The sequence below is a fragment of the Coptis chinensis genome, chromosome 5, assembly GCF_015680905.1.
Source record: "Coptis chinensis isolate HL-2020 chromosome 5, ASM1568090v1, whole genome shotgun sequence".
NCBI classification, from domain to species: domain Eukaryota; kingdom Viridiplantae; phylum Streptophyta; class Magnoliopsida; order Ranunculales; family Ranunculaceae; genus Coptis; species Coptis chinensis.
In genome coordinates, this window is record NC_141460.1 from 64,821,908 (window position 1) to 64,843,043 (window position 21,136).

At 41.7% G+C, this 21,136-nt stretch overlaps 1 protein-coding gene and 1 long non-coding RNA gene across 2 annotated transcripts; one reads left to right on the forward strand and one right to left on the reverse strand.

Moving 5' to 3' along the window:
• Positions 1-239: 239 nt before the first annotated feature.
• Positions 240-7,617, reverse strand: LOC147498345 (uncharacterized). Its single transcript, XR_015195445.1, has 5 exons — positions 7,378-7,617; positions 6,663-6,782; positions 6,441-6,536; positions 6,087-6,250; positions 240-275 (listed from the first exon to the last, which is right to left on the reverse strand). It is a non-coding gene; the product is annotated as an uncharacterized LOC147498345 (long non-coding RNA).
• On the forward strand, positions 1,222-2,055 carry LOC147498346 (uncharacterized). The gene is made up of 2 exons (XM_086560821.1): positions 1,222-1,555; positions 1,672-2,055. Exons 1-2 carry the CDS (start codon positions 1,265-1,267, stop codon positions 2,053-2,055), a joined length of 675 nt encoding a protein of 224 aa, XP_086416947.1. The 5' UTR covers positions 1,222-1,264.
• Positions 7,618-21,136: the final 13,519 nt, after the last annotated feature.

Genomic DNA, 21,136 nt, shown 5'->3' on the forward strand with positions numbered 1-21,136 from the left:
CAAATACCTTGTACCAGCATTGATTCTAACCACGTACAAAGCTACATACTATGCCTTCGAGGCTTCAAAAGAAAAACTAAAGAATAACAAGGTCCCTCACAAAATCGAACTCAAAGTACTTACTATAATTTCTCTCATTTTCTTCCGGGGATCGACATTTTGCCTGCTCCTCTTCTTCACACCGGACTTGCTAACCTTGAGGCTCCTATAAACAACACTCGGCCCTAGCAAGTGCAAAGATTCATCAAATCAGGCCTGTAATTGTTTTCTCCATCCTACATTAAATGTTGAAATACGCATTAGATTGTAAAATTTGGTGGAAAGCAAGCAAGTACACTACTTACTAAAAAAAACTCTGCTGAAAAACAAGTTTTGCCATTCCATCTACTGTCACACAAATAATACAAGGGATATATGAAAAACAACAAATTTTAATGATAGACTGCAGTGATTCCAAAATGATGCTTATTAGATACAAATCAAACATAACATTAAAGGATGTACTAGAAGTGTTGTTATATCAGAATAACTCTGTTTCACTAACCTACTACTACACATTTCTGAATAAACAACCAAACTAGCCAGATCCCTAAGGCGTGCATGATATTATATTTGCATCGACTAATTTACCAAAAATCCAAAATCAGACATTAGTCTCAAATGTAGTAAAGTATGATACTATCATGTCCCTCATTACAGACCTCATCAACCTTAATTTTACTGATTCCACTAAAAAGATCATAGTAGACTACATATGGTGTAGTTCCTTGCCGCTTTCTTTCATCAGTTTCTTAAACTTTGTATCATGTAGTTTTTCCACTAAAAAGATCAAAGCAGACTACATATGGTGCAGTTCCTTGTCCACTTTCTTTCATCAGTTTCTTAAACTTTGTATCATGTAGTTTTAATCAGTTTTCTTTTGCTTTCTTTATAGAATTGTGTGTGAAATAATCATGCGAAACATTATAACAGTAAATAATGCAATCAACATGGCTTAGAGCATCTCTAGGTGGTGGTAGCATACTCTTCAAATTTGAAGAATGCTACCACAAAATTTGATAGCAAATTTCGACCAACTCTAGGTGGTCGCAAATTCGTGGTCGCAAAATTTATTGGGGACCCACCACATTAGAATCTTGGCGCCAGATTATAATCGTCGGCGATCAATGCTTTGCCACAAGATTAATGTCGCGTCCATTTAATGTCGCGCGACAGTCGGACTTTTGTCATTTTGAGAGAATTCACTCTAGTTAGTAGGAAAAAAATGAGTTCCGACGACGAATCCGTCTATAATAACCAAACACGATGGAGTGGTGGCGGTGAGGAAGAAGAAAACAGTGCATACATTTGGGATAATCCCAGTGGTGATCTAGATGATGAACCAACCACTTCCGGAGCTGGAAATCAAGGAGCTGAGGCTGACGATCCATTGCTGCTTCAATATCAGCAAGTCGATTTTGAATTTCCTGCGGAGGCTATTGATTTCAGCCATCTTAGGCCGGTGTCTAAGAGGTTTCATGAAAGGCATGTCTCAAGAGTTGTTCTTGAACAACAGGTATGTATTTTAATTTCATAAATTAGTAGTAGTAGTAGTTAATTTTAGTAGTTCAATACAATACGTATATTTTTATTTTTATTTTTTTAATTTTAGTTTCATTTTGCGTACATCAGAGATGTGTTATGTATCGGGTTCGGTGCACTCCACGTGCGCTTAGGAAGTGGTGGGATGATATTAAGAAAGTCGGTGCACTTGACCATGTTAGAGATGCAATTTTAGCGACTCCTTTTGCTCATCTAGTTGACATCCCTTACAATAAGACTGACATTCAGGGAGTTATTAATGGTTTAGTTGAGAGATGGTGGGATAGTACACATACTTTTCACTTCCCTCAGGGAGAGTTGGGCTTCACTCCATTAGATTTTTGCATGATATCTGGTTTGAGTATAGGATTAGGTAATCCGTTGAGATGTATGCTTGAATTCGAGTTGTGCCCAAATGATGACTTTCTTCCCTTTGTCCGACCGAGGAGTCGTATGACGGTGCTTTGGTGTTAGGATTTCTGGTATCAAGGCTGCATACATTACACCGTTGACTACTGATTCAGGATTGCAGTTTTTGATAGATTATTTGTCACTTGATTCCGATGATGGTCAAACACATGTTGATGAGTATGTAAGAGCTTTTTGTATGTATTTGATGGGTGTCTTCTTTTTTCCTTCTGGCCATTCCACGATTAACTTGGGATTTCTAGCTAACTTTGAGCACTTGCATGAGTTGGGCGGTATTGATTTTGGTGGAGCCATATATCTTGTCATTTGTTACTGTTTAGATAGGGCGTCTCGACATACTGGTGTTGTCAGTAGTCCCCAGATGGGAGGGTTTGTCATTCTCTTAGAGGTATGGTTTTATGAGTATTTCCGTGCTGCAAATCCTATCCTCACAGAGTATACCGATGAGAGGCCTAGGCTCAGGGCTTGGCAATTTTCGACCCGATTGAGATCGGTCATAACATAACTTCATCCGAACCCGGATCGAGCTTAGCACACAGGCTTCTATTGTTTGGAGGCCTTGGAGGACATCTGTGCACATCGGCGCGAATGACTGTAGATATGCATTGTTCATTTCTCATAGGAGGATGGTATTCACTTGTGGGAGTGATATGGAGTGGTATTTAGGGGATAGATGTTACATAGCTCTCACACCATACTTTGGTATCCCTCCCGATCCGCTACCCATGTATCGAGAGGCTAAGGACATGACCTTAGAGCAAGTCATCGAGAATAACGTGCATTGGACTTGGCTCTGAGCTTGACCTAGTTACATTGCAGACTTATGAGCAATACCGTTCTTGGTTCAGGGTGTCTATTGGTCATTTGCTCCCAGGTATGAGGTCGTCTGGCAACATTCATACGGTTAGCAATTTGGGTGTCGACGTGAATTCCAGATAGCCCGGCCGTCCACCGACGCGTTAAGATGGACACACTGCACACATTTGTTCCAAAGACTGATCCCCTCGGTCCGAGTGGCCTTGGGTTTTCAGTTTGAAGCGATCCGAGTGGCGGGGCGATTTACCACCCATTTCTTCTATTGATGCCACTCAAGGCGTCGCTGCAGTTAGAGCCCCGACCTTGGACATCTATCTCGGGTAATTATTTTTATTGGTTTTGTTTTATTATTTTGGTTTATTATGAAAATGTCATAAATTATTAATGAATAATTATTTCGGGATGACCTACTTACATGAGATATGAGACAAGCATTCGTGTAAATGATGGCTTGCGCTCCTCGATATTCGATTGTTGAGAGAGAGACTTCTTTCCCCAAGCTCATGTGGATTATGACGATTTGCAACGCCAGATTGATGAGTTCTGCCTCAGATTGATCGCCACAAAGTGAGTTCATCACAAATGGACCAGACGGAGAGTTCAAAGACAAGGGACAAAAGGAGGAGTTCACGCAGGGAGGCATGTAGGATAGTCTAGGAGGTTGTTGTATGACGATTATTATTATGTTGTGTGATTTAGAATTGTTCATTTGATCATTTTGATATGTTGTGTCATTATTATTATGTTGTGTGATTTAGAATTGTTCATTTGATCATTTTGATATGTTGTGTCATTATTATTATGTTGTGTGATTTAGAATTGTTCATTTGATCATTTTGATATGTTGTGTCATTATTATTATGTTGTGTGATTTAGAATTTATTTCCTTTGATTTAGCAAATGAATTACAATTTTTATTAATAGAACGACAACTAATACATGATTGCAAAAACATCAAATAAAAATAAATAAATAAAAGATAACTATTACATATCACCCTTATTACATACTACTAGAGTTACTCTAATTATCAAGCCAGTCATCATTTTCTTCATCATTGGCTTCTTCGTTGTTGGAAGCTTCATTTGTACTACTTGCTCCAGCCTTTTTTTCATATTTAGCTACAATTGCATCTTGTTTTAGCTCTAAAACCCTTCGCAAACGAGGATTGACATTGTCGAGTGACATTGCCAACAACCTAGTCTCATTTTCCTCCTCTAAACACGGAGTTTTTCTTGCTTCAAAAATAACTTTTTGTTTCTTCTCTTGCTTCAATTTCATCATACTTTGAAATTGCTCATTTTGAATCTCTTCTTTATTTCTTGACTTTCTTTAAAAGCTTCAAGAAAATCATCCATATTTTTAGCAGTGGATGCAACATTACCCCTCAACATCAACTTTCTTGTTCTTCTCAATTTCTTTGCTCTGCTTCCTACCGAATGACCTCTCCAAAACCTTCGGTATCTTGCTAGGATCGTTACTCAAAGTACATGAAGGTGAAGGGGTAGAAAAGGCGTTGAAGGGGTTGGGGTTGAGGGTGAAGAATCGAAACCTTCAACATCTCCGGATCTTGCTTTCTTCTTTGGTCTTGGAGCAAGCGTTTCGTTGCGTAACTGAGTTCTTTGCCACTTTGGCGTATTTTTGACTAGATTATAACAATCTTGCCATATCCAAGGTTTTCCAAAGTAGTAGCCGCGATAAGTTGTTCTTTGCGTCGAAAGCTACGTTTATTAAAAAAAAAAAAATATCAAGTAGTATATAAAATGAAGTATAAATTAAACGAAGTATAAACGAATCTTACAATGTCTTCACGTCCCCACCCGCTTGGAGGTTGTTCTTCAAGCTTTCTGAGTATAGCATGATATTTGTTGAAGAACGGTAAAATAATCGCCAACGTTGTGAAACTCCCTTCCACTTCGGTTCGCGGTCAAAACCTTGAATTTGATTCATTCTAGCCATAATTGTTCCCGATAAACTTGACCCGATTGATCATTCCCTACTATAGGATCTTCTCCAATCTCAATCCATGCTCTAGTAAGAGCAATATTTTCTTCATTTGTCCAACTTGGACCCCTTCCTTGTTTTGGTTGTGACATTGAGAGTGTTATGTGTGAAAAAGGTTGAGAGTGTTGTGTGAAAATGGTTGAGAGTGTTGTGTGTGAAAATGAAGAAGGAGATGAGTGTAGATATAGAAGGTAGAAATCCGGCCGTTTTTGCCCGTTTTTGCCCGTTGAAGCACGCGACATTAGGATTGGCGCCCGATTTCTTTATAGAATTGTAATGGCGCCTCCTTGTTTGTGGTCAAAGTCAAAAAGTTGAGCGACATTAGTAATGGCGCTAACATTACTATTAATAACTCGCATCCGCATCCAAATTGCCAAATTTGCAACAAGAATCAACAAGCAGGTGATGTGGCTAGAGTTGGAATTCCGGAAATTCCGGCGCATTTCTTCAAATTTGAAGAATGCATATCCACCTAGAGATGCTCTTACTTTCAAGTCCTGGGGTAAAAGGATTTTTTTAAAATAAAGATAAACCACAGTCAATACTAACACAACATTGCAAACTTTGACAAATGGCAAAACACCAGGATCCCAGACTCAAAGATCAATATGAAATTATGTTAGAAGTTTAAGCTTGATATACCCCCTTCACATGATTAGCCAATGGAGTAAATCCCTCTAACACAAAGAATAGTATCCATACCACCACCATCAAAAACCACTGGGATCTGTCAGTTAAAAATCAAATGAACTGTTCTCTTGTCTCAGTTTCATTCCAAATGTACATTGAAAAAAGGAAAAGAAATTGAATCCCAATGATATGGTATCAAGTCGCTATTCGGTAGTTGTCAATTAGCATTTCCCAACAAGTAATGACAACTAGTTTGCAAAATCATCATAGTTTAGCACTCACAATCACAAACAGAAACATTCATCCCATAAACCAAACTACAAATTTCAACTATATTATCTATTATCATTGCACGGCATATTAAACATCAGAATTCTATATAATAGCATCAACCAAGCAAACACAATTATTTAACAACAAGCAAATAGGTACATTAGCATAACATTCCAGATTCCATAACTCGTCAATACAATGTAACCACATAATAACATTCAACATTCCACTTAAAATATTACTTCAGTTATTCTACACAATCATTTATCATGAACAACCAAATAACATATCATCAACAATATCACAAGTACAAGAATCAATAACCAAATAACGAAATAACAAAACGAATATACCTGATTAGCAACAACCTTATCCATACGATAAAACTCCTTATTCATAACAGACTTTCGCTTTAACTTCCCAGGTTGATTCTGTTTCTTAGTCTTACTCATCGCTAACTCCACAGTCAAATCTTTCCCTCCTCCTTGAATCGCAACTGTCTTCTTATTAGCCAACCCTTCAAAACAAAAAATAGTCAAACACCCAAATCACAAAACAAAAAAATAAACAAAACCCAACTTTTCAAAACCCAGTTTAGAAAAACAAAACAAAATTTCTTCAAATATACTTCAATAAATAAAACGTATATTTTTGAGTCAATAAATAAAATACTTCTCCTATTCTAAGGTCGTCTAGGTCGTACGTACCTTAGATGTTATTTGATGAAATTTCACACATTTGACGAGCTCGCCATACTTCAATTCTTCAAGGTGAGTTCACTGTTTGATTGCGTATTCTTGAACCTATATGATACAAAATGAGTCCAAACAAAATATAAGCGTTTCATACCAAACAAGTTGTGCGACACATTACGGCTAATGCAATTGTATGACCTGACACATAGGATACAAAAATGGATCTGTGTTCACCTGTAAATTTAGGGTATGATAGTTCACCCTCCACTTCAGCCTGTTGATTTCCGGTGGAACATTATCATACTTGAACATTCCAAACAGATCAGTCTTGATAATTTAAAGCGGTTTGCACATCTTAAAACAATGAGAGGACATGATGGTTAAAATAATCAAAAATTCATTTACCCCAGCAGATCAACTAAAGGTTTGGCCATTATCTTCTTTTCCTTAACTATTGCAGCACATTGTTAATGTAAAATTGCTCCAAATTCCAACCCCCAGGACTTATTTTACTTAGTTGTTGAAGAAGAAGAAGAAGAGCGCTCGAGAGTTTTTTAATTCATTGTTTTTCATTCATTGTTTTTCATGGTGGAGTTTCGTATAAGTGGAGTTCATAACTAATTTAGCAGAATACTAACATTGTAAAGATTGGAAACATTATTAAACATTTTCCATAATTTGACCGTAAAATAAAAAGGCCTAATCTAGATAGAGATGACACGAGATACGAAAAATTATGCATCTAGGTTTCATTACCAAACGCAAAACCAGCTGACAAATCAATGAATCACTAATTTTGAATTTGATTACAATACTAATATGTTTAACAAATTTCGAATCTGATTACATGTTTGAAGATTATATGAATTAATCATTGACGGATTAAAAATCGTCAAAATCTAACCTAATCGCTTAACCATAACAACTGAAATCAAATAATTGAAATTACCTGAAGAGATTGTAGATTTGATATGATTGAGATTGGATTTGATAAAGAGAGCAATTTGAGGATCGATCAAATATTATGAAGAGAAATTGAGGATTTTGAGAGTGATTTGGGAGCGAGATTTTTCTTATTTTTGTGAGAGAAAAGAAACAACTTTTTTTTGGATGATTTTTTTTATTTTCTATGGGTTGTGATCCGACGTTTATGGGGAGTTCAACGATGCGTGTTGGGCGTGCTCACAAAAGGACAAAAAAAAAGCGTCGGTAGTCTTGTCTTTTCTTTTTAAATCTGGTGTAGTGGTAATGTTCTCTATAATTTTGAAATTTCTGCACATTTGAATGTGATTTTCCTTTACTCACTGATCCAGGAGTGGGTGTAAGTACAGGATAGCATACTGAACATTGTTCTTCGCTCTTTTGTCTTCCTCTATATATAAAAATGATATTGATAAATCATGAAAGAGGTAGCAAAAGTGTGATTGTAGTACTCCTATCATCCTATGCTCCTTTATGTCAAACTTTGTCTCTCGTTAAATTTGATAACACAGACCTTAGTCATAATCTATAGTTCTGTTGCATTGTTAATGATTGTTTCTCTTGCAATTTAATTAAATTCAAATGCACGTGGTCAACTTAAATCAGATACTTCTGTGTGTAATCCGAGTTTATTACTGCTATCATTATAGATATATTGAATTTACATGAGTATATCTACATGTTATTAGGCTGTGTCCAATGGCTCCCTATCCCCTTAAAAGTAGAGCTAAAGTCAACAAATTTTACTCTCTATCATTAATTTCCTCTTAAAAGTAGAGCTAAAGTCAACAGATTTTACTCTCTATCATTAATTTCCTCTTAAAGTAGAGCTAAAATCAACAGATTTTACTCTCTATCATTAATATATACAAAAGATTTTACTCTCTATCATTTGTATATATATAGAGTAAAATGAGGATAGAGAGTAAAATCTGTTGACTTTAGCTCTACTTTTAAAAGGAAATTAATGATAGAAAGTAAAATCTGTTGACTTTAGCTCTACTTTTAAGGGGATAGGGAGTCATTGGACACAGCCTAATAACATGTAGATATACTCATGTAAATTCAGTATATCTATAATGATAACAGTAATAAACTCGGATTACACACGTATATCTCGATTTAAGTCGAAAACGTGCATTTGAATTTAATTAAATTGCAAGAGAAACAATCATTAACAATGCAAATGTAACTATAGATTATGACTAAGGTCCGTGTTATCAAATTTAACGAGACGAGTTTGACATAAAGGAGCATAGATGATAAGAGTACTACAATCACACTTTTGCTACCTCTTTCATGATTTATCAATATCATTTTTATATATAGACGAATAAGAGCAATCAAGAACAATGTTCAAGATGCTATCCCCAGACTTACACCCACTCTCGATCGAATGAGTAAAGGAAAATCACATTCGAATGTGCAGAAATTTCAGAATTATAGAGAACATTACCACTACACCAGATTTAAAATGAGGATAGAGAGTAAAATCCTTTGTATATAAACAGAGTAAAATGAGGATAGAAAATAAAATTTGTTGATTTTAGCTTTACTTTTAAGGGGATAGGGAGCCATTGGACTCAACTTAGACGGCTGCATCTAGATCAACGAATATCTCGACGTAAATCAGATACATGCTCTCACCAGGATGAAATTTCAGATGGTATCTTGACTTTATGTATTTAATGAGAATGAGGAAACACGACACACAGGTTAGTAAATAGTAATGTCTCAGACATTATCACAATGGGGCGGAACAGTTTATTTGACGTTAGAAAAGTAAAACGGGAAAAAAAAATTTGGGGATGCAGCTGCGGGATTCGAACCCGGAAACTCTTGGGGATAAATAATTAGATACCTACATCTACATCATAATTAAATTAGTCCGGGCTGCATCCCTGTTGTGAAACCTATATTAATTCTATTTAAACTGAAACTTAGATACTGGTTTTAGGCCTCCCCAGCCCAGGTCCGATGTCTCCCTGCCGGTTGTTCTTCCAGTAGAGTTATTCTTCGTAATTTTTTGAATGAGTGGAAGGCAGTCTTTAATACCTATCTGAAAACTTGCTTTCTTCTGGCAACACACTGCCTCTCCTGATGGGCCGACTTTGTGTTGTTAAGTTTAAGACCAGTAGTAGCCTCAGAATAAGTATTCCAATTTTGAAATATATTATAGCAAGAAATGGGGCTCAGCCCCTTGGTTTTAATCCAGATGAGTGTAAACCCCTTCCTATCGGCCCATATCACATAACCCCCCTATTTATCGGCCCATATCACATAAACCCCCTGCTTTCCAATAACAGCGAAATTCCAGTCCGATTTCTATTTCCTATTTTATTTTATTACCTGTTTTACCTTTTTTCCATATTCATCGTAATTTCGACCAAGAAGAACACCGATTCATCTGGATAACAAAGGGAAAAGGATATAAGATCAAGTACCATGCAAATGGATACGAGAAAGATCCGATTGAAATTGACTTCACTCCTCCTTTCAAAAAGTCGTTTCAAAGTCGTGTCTTTTTTTTTGAGATAATCTTTTATAAATAATATATTCTAAACTTATGATTCAATGACCTGTATAAATTGTTTTTAATTGTCAAGCTCATCTTGGTCTCACCGATCACATTGTTTCCAAGGTCTCATTTCTTTAACATTTTTTTTTTTACTCATTTATGTTGTGTTTATTGATGAATGGGATGATGAGCTTCTTTCAATTTGACAAATTTATGATGAATGGGTGATTTCAAGAAACCTCATTTGTTTCAGTTTAGATGATTTCGATATGATTGATGATTGCATTTAACTTGATTCGAGGTCTGAGTTTTAAATTAACAAAATCTTAACAATCTTCACTAGTGAAGAGTCAACAGCAAAAAAATATATTACCCAAGTTCAGAAAGCCTACCGTAACAAAAAGAAGAAAGCCCAACCACTTATCGTTGGTGTTCAAGTGTTTCGTGAACTCAGCCACACTAAGAAAGGTATCGAAAACAACCCTTATGACTACTTATCACTCTGTATCGGTTCCCAATGTCTTGTTTACGAACTACCGAACCTAAGCTATAATAGTGGTGGACTGGTGGTTACCGTAGGTATTGTCGTTATTATAGAGTTCCCCAAGTTATGAAAGATGTTTTTACTAATTCGAATGTGATATTTGTGGGAATGGGTATTGGTGTTGTGTCCAAGAAGATTGAGAAGGGCCAAGAGCTGAAGATCAGTCGAACTGTTGAGGTTAAGGATTTGGCTGAGAGAGTTAATGGGAGAGGGATAGATTATGTACGTGAAGAAGAGTGTGGATGAGCTGAGTAGGATGTTGTTGGGGAAGGAGAATGGTATTCATGAGAAATGAGGTCGTGTTTTAAGAATGAGCTTGAGAAATGGCAAGATGAGAATAACTTTGGGATTACTAGTGAGGAAGCTATGGATTTGACCGCTGATCATGAGGTTGGAATGGAGTCCGAAAGTATCTGAATTTCATTATCAAGGGTGTTCTTTGAAGGTCCTCGCTCAAGGTGCATGGTATTGTCTTGGTTATGTTAATTAGTATGGTAGGTTATGTTTAGGTTTCGCTTTTTAACTTTTCAGTATTTTGCTTCTAATGAACCGCTTTTCTGCTCTATTGAAAAATGCTTGTTTCATTTCAATGGCGCCTCGTTATCATTACTTTATTGTTTTGATCCGGAATGATGATGAATCGATATGATGGTTGGAAATGGTAGCGGTGGGTGTAATTTCATTGGTTTGATGACGTGTAAAGTAGGATTCTCTCAGAATCCGCAAATAAAAGCACACACACACACAATCCGCACCTCTTTTCTTGCTGCCCAAGGTGCCAAGGAAACTGCAGGATTATGTTGTAGACTGTAGAACCTGTTCAAGCTCCTCTTTCTCGTCGTCCGGCTGGCCTTGGTAGCGCTGCTCCATTGATTGCTCATTTTGATGTTATATAGACACATTTTGTAAAACTATATTTACAGTCACTGAATTTTTATAGATGTTTTTTTGACATTTGAGTTCTAACCAGGTGACGCGGGTTATGGAAATATGAATTTACATATGCAAATATGAAGTTACATATGTGAATACAAATTTACATATGCAAATATGAAATTTCATAGACGTTTTTTCTGACATCTGACAGGTGACATGGGTTATGTAAATATGAATTTTCATATGTAAATATAAATTTACATAGGATGACGTCAGCCCGGTTTGTCCTTAAGTCGAAATTATAAGTAAAGATTGATAACGTCAGCCCGGTTTTTACAAGGGTATTTTGGTCTGTTTTGGCTTTAATGTTATGTTTTAAATAATAGGGAGGTTTTATGCATGTGTTCGGTTAGAGGGGGGTTTTTATGCTGGTTATGTATCAACCAGGGAGATTAAACCCAAAATCTGTATATTATAGTGTTTGTAAGGGACCTTATATTCCAAGTCGACCATACTGCCTCCACCAACTCATAACGAGCTCAGACATATAAATACTCATCACACTCGAAATTGACTAAGCTCTGCACACTCATCAAGCTCAATGACTCGCACACTCGTCTAGATCAATGACTCACACACTCGTCAGCATCAATAACTCGTCACTCGACTTCATCTCGTGACATCATTACCTACTATTTTCCAAAGCCCAAAATATCGCCGATATATCCGATATATCGTCGATATATATCATTTTTTTTGTATACCAATATGGATATATTCGATATATCTCAACCGAATATTGAATCATTTTTTCCCGATATATATCGCAATTTCCTATATAACGATATATATTGACCGATATATACGATATATACGATATAAATTGTTGACTTTGACCGATATATTGACGATATTTTTTATATATCGGCATACAAAACAAAATTTTGACTGGTCAACAAAAAAATATATATCTCGAATATTTTCGATATATATATATCTATTTTTGGGTACATTGAAATATTGACAGAATTCAATATTTTGGGCCTTGCTATTCTCATCATTATTATTACTAGCATTAGGCCTCCATTCACCGTAATACTCAAATCATTATAGTCATTTACCATCATTATATCATATATCAACTCAAACAACCTAACGCCTAGAGCTACTACACACGTGCTCATCTCAATCGCACATCTGTCTAGACCATCACACGACTCCTACTAGATGTACACCCTCAATGCCTATAAAAGCCACCCTCACAATTGTCTATAAAAATCACCCTCAATGCCTATAAAAGCCACCATCAAAATTGCGTTGGCTTGATTTCAACACTCCTGATTCTACTCTCACACACAATGTTGGATACATAGGCATGTTCTTAATTACTCACGAAGAGTAGCCATTTCCATCAACCAAAACCATTTCCTTCTTTCACCCAAACTAGAGCTAAGTCTTAAATCAGGTGTAATATCCTATTAATCTCATAGGATAAAATTAGACATTTACATTTGGCTCCGTATGTGGTTGATTTCTTAAAAATCCGATAACCCACACAACTCACTTTTCCAGTAATCAATCTTCTCCTCCACCTAATCCATTTCAGTTCCAATCACGTTGCATCACTTATTCAAGAACAAGGCTCAAGGCTTCAATGTAAGGCACCAATCAATTGTATTCTTCAAGGCGTTACTCTATTATGTCATACAAGACGCTCGTAACTGAAATATCTTCATCTAGGAACATAGCCTCCAATCGTTTGCTCAAGGCATTCACAGGATACCACTCGATACACCTTCACTCGACTGCTCAGAGAGTCATTCATTTACATTTGATCAATGAGTCTCATTGCTTGCTCGTTCAATACTTACAGATGAATGTTTACTGTTTGTTAAAGGCGTTCATTCTTCGGAATACGCGATTCAATCCTTATTGAGTCAGGTAAAGGTGCGTTTTGGTTTTCTCCTAATTACTACTAGGATGAACGGGAAGGGTTAGGATTTTTTGATGTGACCGAGGTCGCCGCGGAGCGTCGATCTTCTCGCTTTTTCCTTTTTTTCGGGAGAGAAGAATCGTCCGACGAGTTCCAAAGAGGGTGGTATTTATAGAGTTTTGAGAGAGGAGATCCTTCCCGACACGTATTCTTTTGTACAAATGTAGGGCGGAGATCGCGGATGAGTGTTAGGTTGGATCTCCTATGATTGGGGGTAGATGCGGTAGTCCCTATTTCCGGTGTTGAGATTACCACTAAGATATTAGCAATCATTACCCCAGGTGGGATGTGTTTCTATCCGCCGTTCTATATTCGATGAAGTGTTCAGATTGAGATGTTTCGTTACACCACCTACTCGAAGTTACTCGCAGTCGGTCTTGGAGGTCGCCTTTGGATTAATCTATGAGTGCCCGCTAGAGGCTGTTGTTCTCAGTCCGTCTTTGGAGTTCGCTATCTTCCTTTATGCTCCACGCGAAAGCGAGATGCCCTATGAGGATATCGGCCCCCACATTAGGGTGTTGGTGTAAGTGGAAACGCTACCGAGAGAAAGAGTCGGACGAAGCGTGGTGGAGCGAGCTTAACAAGATGAACCGACTGGTGGAGCCACTTTGAATGTTGTGGCCTCGTGAATTGGCGGAAAAAGGTAGTTTTAACTTACGTGCGATGTAATCGTAAACGCGAAACGTGTCGCGTTATGCGCGGAATCGCTGAAAGGCGACGATGCCTTGAACACGTGCAGCGGCTACAGCCAGAGGGCTGTAATGATTACTCCTTGGTAACCGAACGGGCGGTTTATACAAAATCAGATTTGGAATCTGAAAAAGTTACTTCGTGTTTTTCTTCTTCCAAAAACGCCAGCCTAGGGGTTTTCAGTGAGTGCTCTGCCGCCGCTTTTTTCCCCCATTTCCATTTGCTTTCCTCTCATCCGCCTTATTTTAAGTAAGTAGGTTATTGTAAGGCTATAGGGTTTAGAACTGAATCTTTGATAGAAAAGGGTTGTTATAATGTCCGATTCGATGACACTTTCGGCCGGAGGAGGTCCGAGAGATATCTTTGAGTTGTGGAGAGTAATGAGGATGAAGAATCGCAGTTATCGGCGTAGGGGTTGAAGTTAGAAGAAGAAGATAGGATGGGCGGGGTAACGCCCGATCTCGGTCGAGATGACGTGGCTAGTACGCCAGTCGAGGGGAGAGGTCGGCATCGCTTATGTGCCCCCTAGAAGAGTGAACCGTCGTCGCTAACTCTTTCCCCGAAATGAGGGCAGCAGATGGGATTAATGTCCCCGACCTGAGATATACGAGCCACGAATCGAAAGTGAAAATGTTCAGAGTGAGGAGTATAACCCGCGAACGGTGGAGTTATAATCTGTGAGGGCCCGGTCGAGAGCCGCAGATGCACATACCGCTTCTCGAACCGGTATCGCGACTTCTTGGCGCTTTGTTGGAAGTCGCCCTGTCGGTTAAATAACACCGCGCATTATTTAAGGTGTTCGACCTGCTGAGCGAGCGGGAATATGACATAGGTGTATCCGATATAGTGGAGCACTATGTGATACGCCGATCGGGGAACATGAACTTTAGCTTGCAAACCATGACGACGCTGCTTCGCAGTGATCGATGGAGTAAGCAATGAGGCCCGGACTAAGAGACCGTTGTTGCTAGTTGGCAATTACTTGGTGAGCGGGTGTATACCGCAAACTAGGATTTGTAACATATCCGGTGGGTAGGAATACTTTTCTCGTTGTTATTTTTCGTGACGCTTGATAGCTGCTCTAACAGTCTTTGTTTTGCTTTGGCCGCAGAGTTTTCTCGCGGAAGCGCGAACCGATCGTGGGGAGATAGAAAGATTCGCTCGGCTGACTCGTGCTGAAAAACAAGCGAAGTTACCCGAGGTCGCTCATTTCTTTGAGGAAAAGGGAGGGGCTGCGATCCGGGAGAAGAGGAAGGTGCAAAAGGAGCGGGCTCTAAGTCGAACCAAGCGAGGGGTGATGGAGAAGCGTACCAGTGATCTGATAACACGAGAGGAGAGGCAGCGGGTGCAGGGGAGCGCAAGGCGGGTTGTGAGGGGGGAATCCTCAGGAGCTGGAGGATCAGGCAATCGGCCTGAATGGGGTTCGATGGAGGCTCCTGTAGAGTTGGAGCCGGGTTTTGATCGCCGCGCTAGGGGCGGTCGGAGAGGAGGCCCCGCTGATGTCTCGAAAGCAGATCGCCGGACGAAGCCGCGAAAGTAGCTCGACATGCTCGTGGAGATGGTGCTAGCACGGGGCGGATCTGATAGTGGAGCCGGCCGGGCCCACGGTATCTCGGCCAGAGTGGGGCCCGACCTGAGCAGGTCATGGACTTGGCCACTTTTGGAATGGGGTCCGGTGCGCCTCGACTGGGACGCGATCCCAGTCCGGTGAAGAAGGCCAAGGCTCCACGTAAGGCGAATCGAAAAAGCGTGGCGCCTTCGACGATCCGAAGGACATTTTGTCTATCCGACGAAATGGGCGCAAATAAGACCGCGGAAACGGCGCATCGGCCGCTTCAGATCCAGTAAGATAGCGGGTTGTTTGCTAGAACAAATAGCTCTGGATGGCAACCGCAGAGAGCTAGATGAGAAGGGGTTAGCTGACAACTTGAAACGAATGGAAATTGCGCAATGCGTGGTATGTCTATAACTTCATCTGAGGTACTTGCTTGCTTATGCAAATTGCTGTTGTGCTAACCATGTGTATGTTCGCGGCAAACCGTGAGCCGGATTTCGAAGTTGAAAGAGATCGCCCGCCGCGAAATCGATAGGGGAAATGGTGTCAAGTTCCGGGTGAGGAGCTGAAAAATGTCCAGGACGCCTCGCAGATGGAGCGCGAGGAACTGGAAGACTTGAAGAAAGCCCATGAAGCGTTGACTCTGGCCAAGCTGTTGAAAGATACGGAAGCGGAAGAGCTGAGGCAAAAGCTAGGAGGAGTCAAGATAATGTCGAGCAATAAGGTTGAACGAGTACGCCTTGCACTGCAAAGAAGGTTGCTCAGGACGCTAATCAGGCCTATGACACGCTGGACGCAGACTTCGTTGAACCGAGATCGACTACAATGCCTTGAAGGAGGAACACGCCAGCTGTGCGTCCCGTCCCTCGGTGGAGGAGGTTCAAGGGGATGCCGGTGGGGCGATTGCCTCTTCTATGAGCGCAAGGTTCGGGTGGCTCGAAATGCCGCTGCACCTGATGCAGTGATGAGCTTAGAGTTGGATGGCATAGCGATCATTGTGGACGGGAGAGAGGCTGAGGTCGATGAAGCGTTTGAGCGTGGAGGAGTAGTGAATGTGGCTGGGGATGACGAGTTGTAAAATTTGTTCTTTGTCTGTTTATCAGCTTATGTGCTGTGATACAATAGAACTGGTTTCCTGGGGTAACCTGGGCAGTTCGCCTTTCTTATGTTTGTGTACTGTAATCCTGAACAAGTAGGTGTTTCTTGCTGATTCGGGTAGCCGAATCGTGGGCTTAACTCGTGTGGGGCGGGTTGGATTTCCGAGTAATCTCAAAGAACTCGCTCAACACCGAAAGACGATAAAGCTATTAAACCAGAACTTCCCTTGTTTATATGCGATGGTAAATAGTTGTGTTGTGTGTATGTCTGAGTCGTCTGCCCACTCATAGTGATGTAGGATGACACGGCTTAGAATGGAACGTGGTAGGCCCATTGTGGGTGACGACCTCCTTACTTATGATTGGTAAAATGGGGAGCGCCCCGTTGTTGGAGTGCTTGAGATTGCGGCGTGTGGCGCCGCAACGCGAGCATCGATCGCCGAGTCCGCTCGAGATGCGTCGAATTGCTCGATTGATTAACCGCAGTTGTTCCGCTAAGTCGTGACACGTGTAGGAGACGAAGGTTCATGGGACATAATGATGGGCGGGCGATGGCGCGTACGCCTCAAGGTGATAATGAGGGACTTAGGAAAAGACGCTTCCTAAGGAATATAAACCGCCGCATTATATCATCAAGAGGTGTCGCCATTGTTTCGCTTTAAGCTTTCCTTCCTCCTCGTTGCTCGCTCTTGACCGCGTTTTTTTCTTCGCCACGCTTTGTTCATCGTATGTGGCTTCTTCTATCGTGTTATTCAGTTTGAGAAATACCTAGAGTAAGTATTAACTTTGCTTTGTCGCAACTTTGCCGCTAGGGTAAGATGGCTAGATGTCGCGCTTTGTGAGAAACGCCCCTCTATCAATGGAGGAAATGGAGTTTGAGCCTCATGTTCATGGCGATCGAGGGAAGAGGAAGGTTGCCGATGGAGAAACGGCGGTCATGTAAGCGAGCAAGGAGAGATAGTCGCCTGGCCGGGCGAATTATCTTCGTGGTCGCCACCGAGTGGGCGAAAATGATCGTCGCCGACCGAAATGAACGAAGCCGGCAAGGTCGCCCATTCATGTGTGAGAGTTCGGCCCCGCCATGTAAGGACGTGGGGAGCGAATTCTACTATCTGGGAAAGACGGGGAAGAAGCGGATGGTGAAGCGCTCGGACTGTAGCTTTCACTCGGCCCCCATAGCGACCAATTCGCGTCGGCGGATTGTGCTAGATGGTGATAAAGCAGAAGTTGAGGACGAGGACATGGGGACACTACTGGGGACGATGGATATGGCCGCTTGTTTGGTGAGTTCTTGATAGCTTAAGCTGTTGTACCGACTTCCAGGGGAGTCTGGTGTTCTAACTATGTTCATGCGCTTTCTCGCAGGGTATGATAAGCCGAAAGATGCTTTGCCGCTTCGAGATTCTAGTGGTAACCCGCACGGAAGCCGGGTTGATCTGAAGCCGCGGGGGTGGACAAGAAGAAATCGAGGTGATGTCCACCAAGTACCGAACGCGGATCGCCGAGAACGCCAGATCGGGTGTCGGATGTGGAAATGGGAAAGGAACCGGCAAACGAAGAAATGTCGAAGGTGGCGCTGAAGGCTTAAGAAGGCGATATCGGATCGGCCTCAGACGCCTATATGCCGCCTGGGACGAAAAGTATGACACGCCGAGGTCACATACCGCTTCGACTTAGCGCAGCCCGGAAGACAAGCATGTCATTACCGAAAATTGATAAGGTGATCATCGCCCGCTCGTTAAAATTTGAAGTTGTGATTGTAGTTTACATTTCTCTCTTATATCGGAGCAAACAATAGAGCTGTGTTTTCAGCTTGCCCGAAAGCAGTTCGACATTTTTGTTCTGGCTAACCGGTTTCCACGAAAGTGGCGCTCAAGACTTGTTGAATTTTTGTAATGATCATCGATCCGGATTTCCGGGTAATCCCAGAGATCGGTGGACGTAGTTGTGATGACGATTGTCATGTAACGCGTTTTGGGATGTGTATGCATGCCTTTGTGTTTTGTGTAACTAATATCTTGATCTTAGAAATATGCGTCCTGTTAAGTAGTCAACCCTAGAAATATAGGTCGTTGATGTGACAGGAACTGGATGGGTTATGGTGCCTGTGAGCTCCGGAGAGCGTTTGCTCGAGGAGAGTGTTCTCGTATGGTCGACCCTAGAAATATAGGCCCTCGACGTAACAAGAATTGTAGAGGCTATGTAGCCAGAGAGCTTCAGAGAGCTGTGTGCTCGCGGAGAGCGTTCTCGTGTAGTCGATCCTAGAAATATAGGTCCCTCGACGAAACAAGAATTGGAGAGCTATGTAGCCCGAGCTCCCCGAGAGCCGCCCGCTCATTGAGAGCGCCTCTGTAGTCGATCCTAGAAATATAGGTCCTCGACGTAACAAGAATTGGAGAGGCTATGTAGCCCTGAGCCCTCGACGGTACGCTTTCGGCCGAGAGCGTTCTCGTGTAGTCGATCCTAGAAATATAGGTCCTCGACGTAACAAGAATTGGAGAGGCTATGTAGCCTGTGAGCTCCCGAGAATCATGCGCTCACGGAGGCGTTCTCGTGTAGTCGATCCTAGAAATATAGGTCCTCGGCGTAACAAGAATTGGAGAGGCTATGTAGCCCGTGAGCTCCCGAGAGCGCCTTGGCCGAGAGCGTTCTCTCGTAGTCGATCCTAGAAATATAGGTCCTCGACGTAACAAGAATTGAGAGGCTATGTAGCCCGTGAGCTCCCGGAGTCGCCCCGCCACACCGGAAGCTGTTCTCGTAGTCGATCCTAGAAATATAGGTCCTCGACGTAACAAGAATTGGAGAGGCTATGTAGCCCGTGAGCTCTTAGCTGCCTCGCTCATTGTGGTGTAGTCGATCCTAGAAATATAGGTCCTCGACGTAACAAGAATTGGAGAGGCTATGTAGCCCGTGAGCTCCCGAGAGTCGCGCCACGTGAGCGTTCTCGTAGTCGATCCTAGAAATATAGGTCCTCGACGCTACAAGAATTGGAGAGGCTAAGTAGCTCGTAAGCCCCGAGAGTAAGCCCCCCGCATCGAGAGTAAGCCCCCGAGGGCGTGCCGCCGCTGGGGCGCTTTGCTCGCTGAGAGCCGTGTAGCCCCCGAGGGCGTTTCACCGAGCGCTTTGCTCGCTCGAGATATGTAGCCCCCGAGGGCGTCTTTGCGCCATTGAGCGCTTTGCTCGGAGAGGAGTATGTAGTCCCCGAGTTTCGGGAGCGATGTAGCCCCCGAGGGCATGATGCTCGGGAGCGTATGTAGCCCCCGGGGCATGATGCTTTCGCCGGAGGGCGTTCGCTGCTTGAACGCTTTGAACTCCCCGGTAGTGTTTTGTTTTTGTAGAGAACGAGCCGAGTGGTTTCATGCTAAACTGCTTAGATGAAGCGACCTCAGCCGGAGCTCCGTGATTGTTTCTCGACCGAGGGATGGAGATCTTGGCAACAGAGTTAGTGCGACCTCCGGGGTCTTGAAAACGGAGAGAAAGTGGTGACGCTATGTAGCGTTTGAACTTCGAATGAGCCTATATTCAGGTGTGGTGTTGTGACCCGACTGAGTCCGTGGGCATCCTGCTTTGGAGATCGTCGTCAATAGCTAGCCTTGAATTGGCGTGACTATAGTTAGCCCCAGTTTTGGAGCTTTATTGACCTGTAAAAATAAAAATGCGAGCTAGCACCAAAGAGTTAGTACGAACTAACAGTAGTAATTTTGGAGATGCATGGATCATAATAACTGAATTGAGCCTATTGAGATGACAATGACTAGCCCCAGTTCGGAGATGGCTGTGGCTAGCCCCTCGTGTGCATTGGAGCTTGATTGACCTGCACTAGATCGAACTAATATCCAAAAGAAATTAGAACAAAAAATTGTTAATTTGGAGACTTTTCTTGCTGGAGCAGGGTAATGTGCCCGTTCATTATGCCTAGGTGACCAACTAAACTCTGGACTTGAGCTTCGAGGCTTTCCATGCTTCGTGGGCTTGAGAACCGTTGGTTTTTTAGTTTTTGAGTTTTTGAGTTGTGTGAAAGTGGTTTCTCAAGTAATCGAGACCACAGACGGCGCCAATGTAAAGGTGCGTTTTGGTTTTCTCCTAATTACTACTAGGATGAACGGGAAGCGGTTAGGATTTTTGATGTGACCGAGGTCGCCGCGGAGCTTAACCGCCTACATTATCTTCTCGTTTTTCCTTTTCCGGGAGAGAAGAATCGTGTCCGACGTAGTTCCAAAGAGGTGGTATTTATAGAGTTTTGAGAGAGGAGATCCTTCCGACACGCGTGTATTCTTTTGTACAAATGTAGGAGAGATCGCGGATGAGTGTTAGGTTGGATCTGTTATGATTGGGGGTAGATGCGGTAGTCCCTATTTCCGGTGTTGAGATTACCACTAAGATATTAGCAATCATTACCCCAGGTGGGATGTGTTTCTATCCTGAAGGATGAAGTGTTCGTGACGAGATGTTCG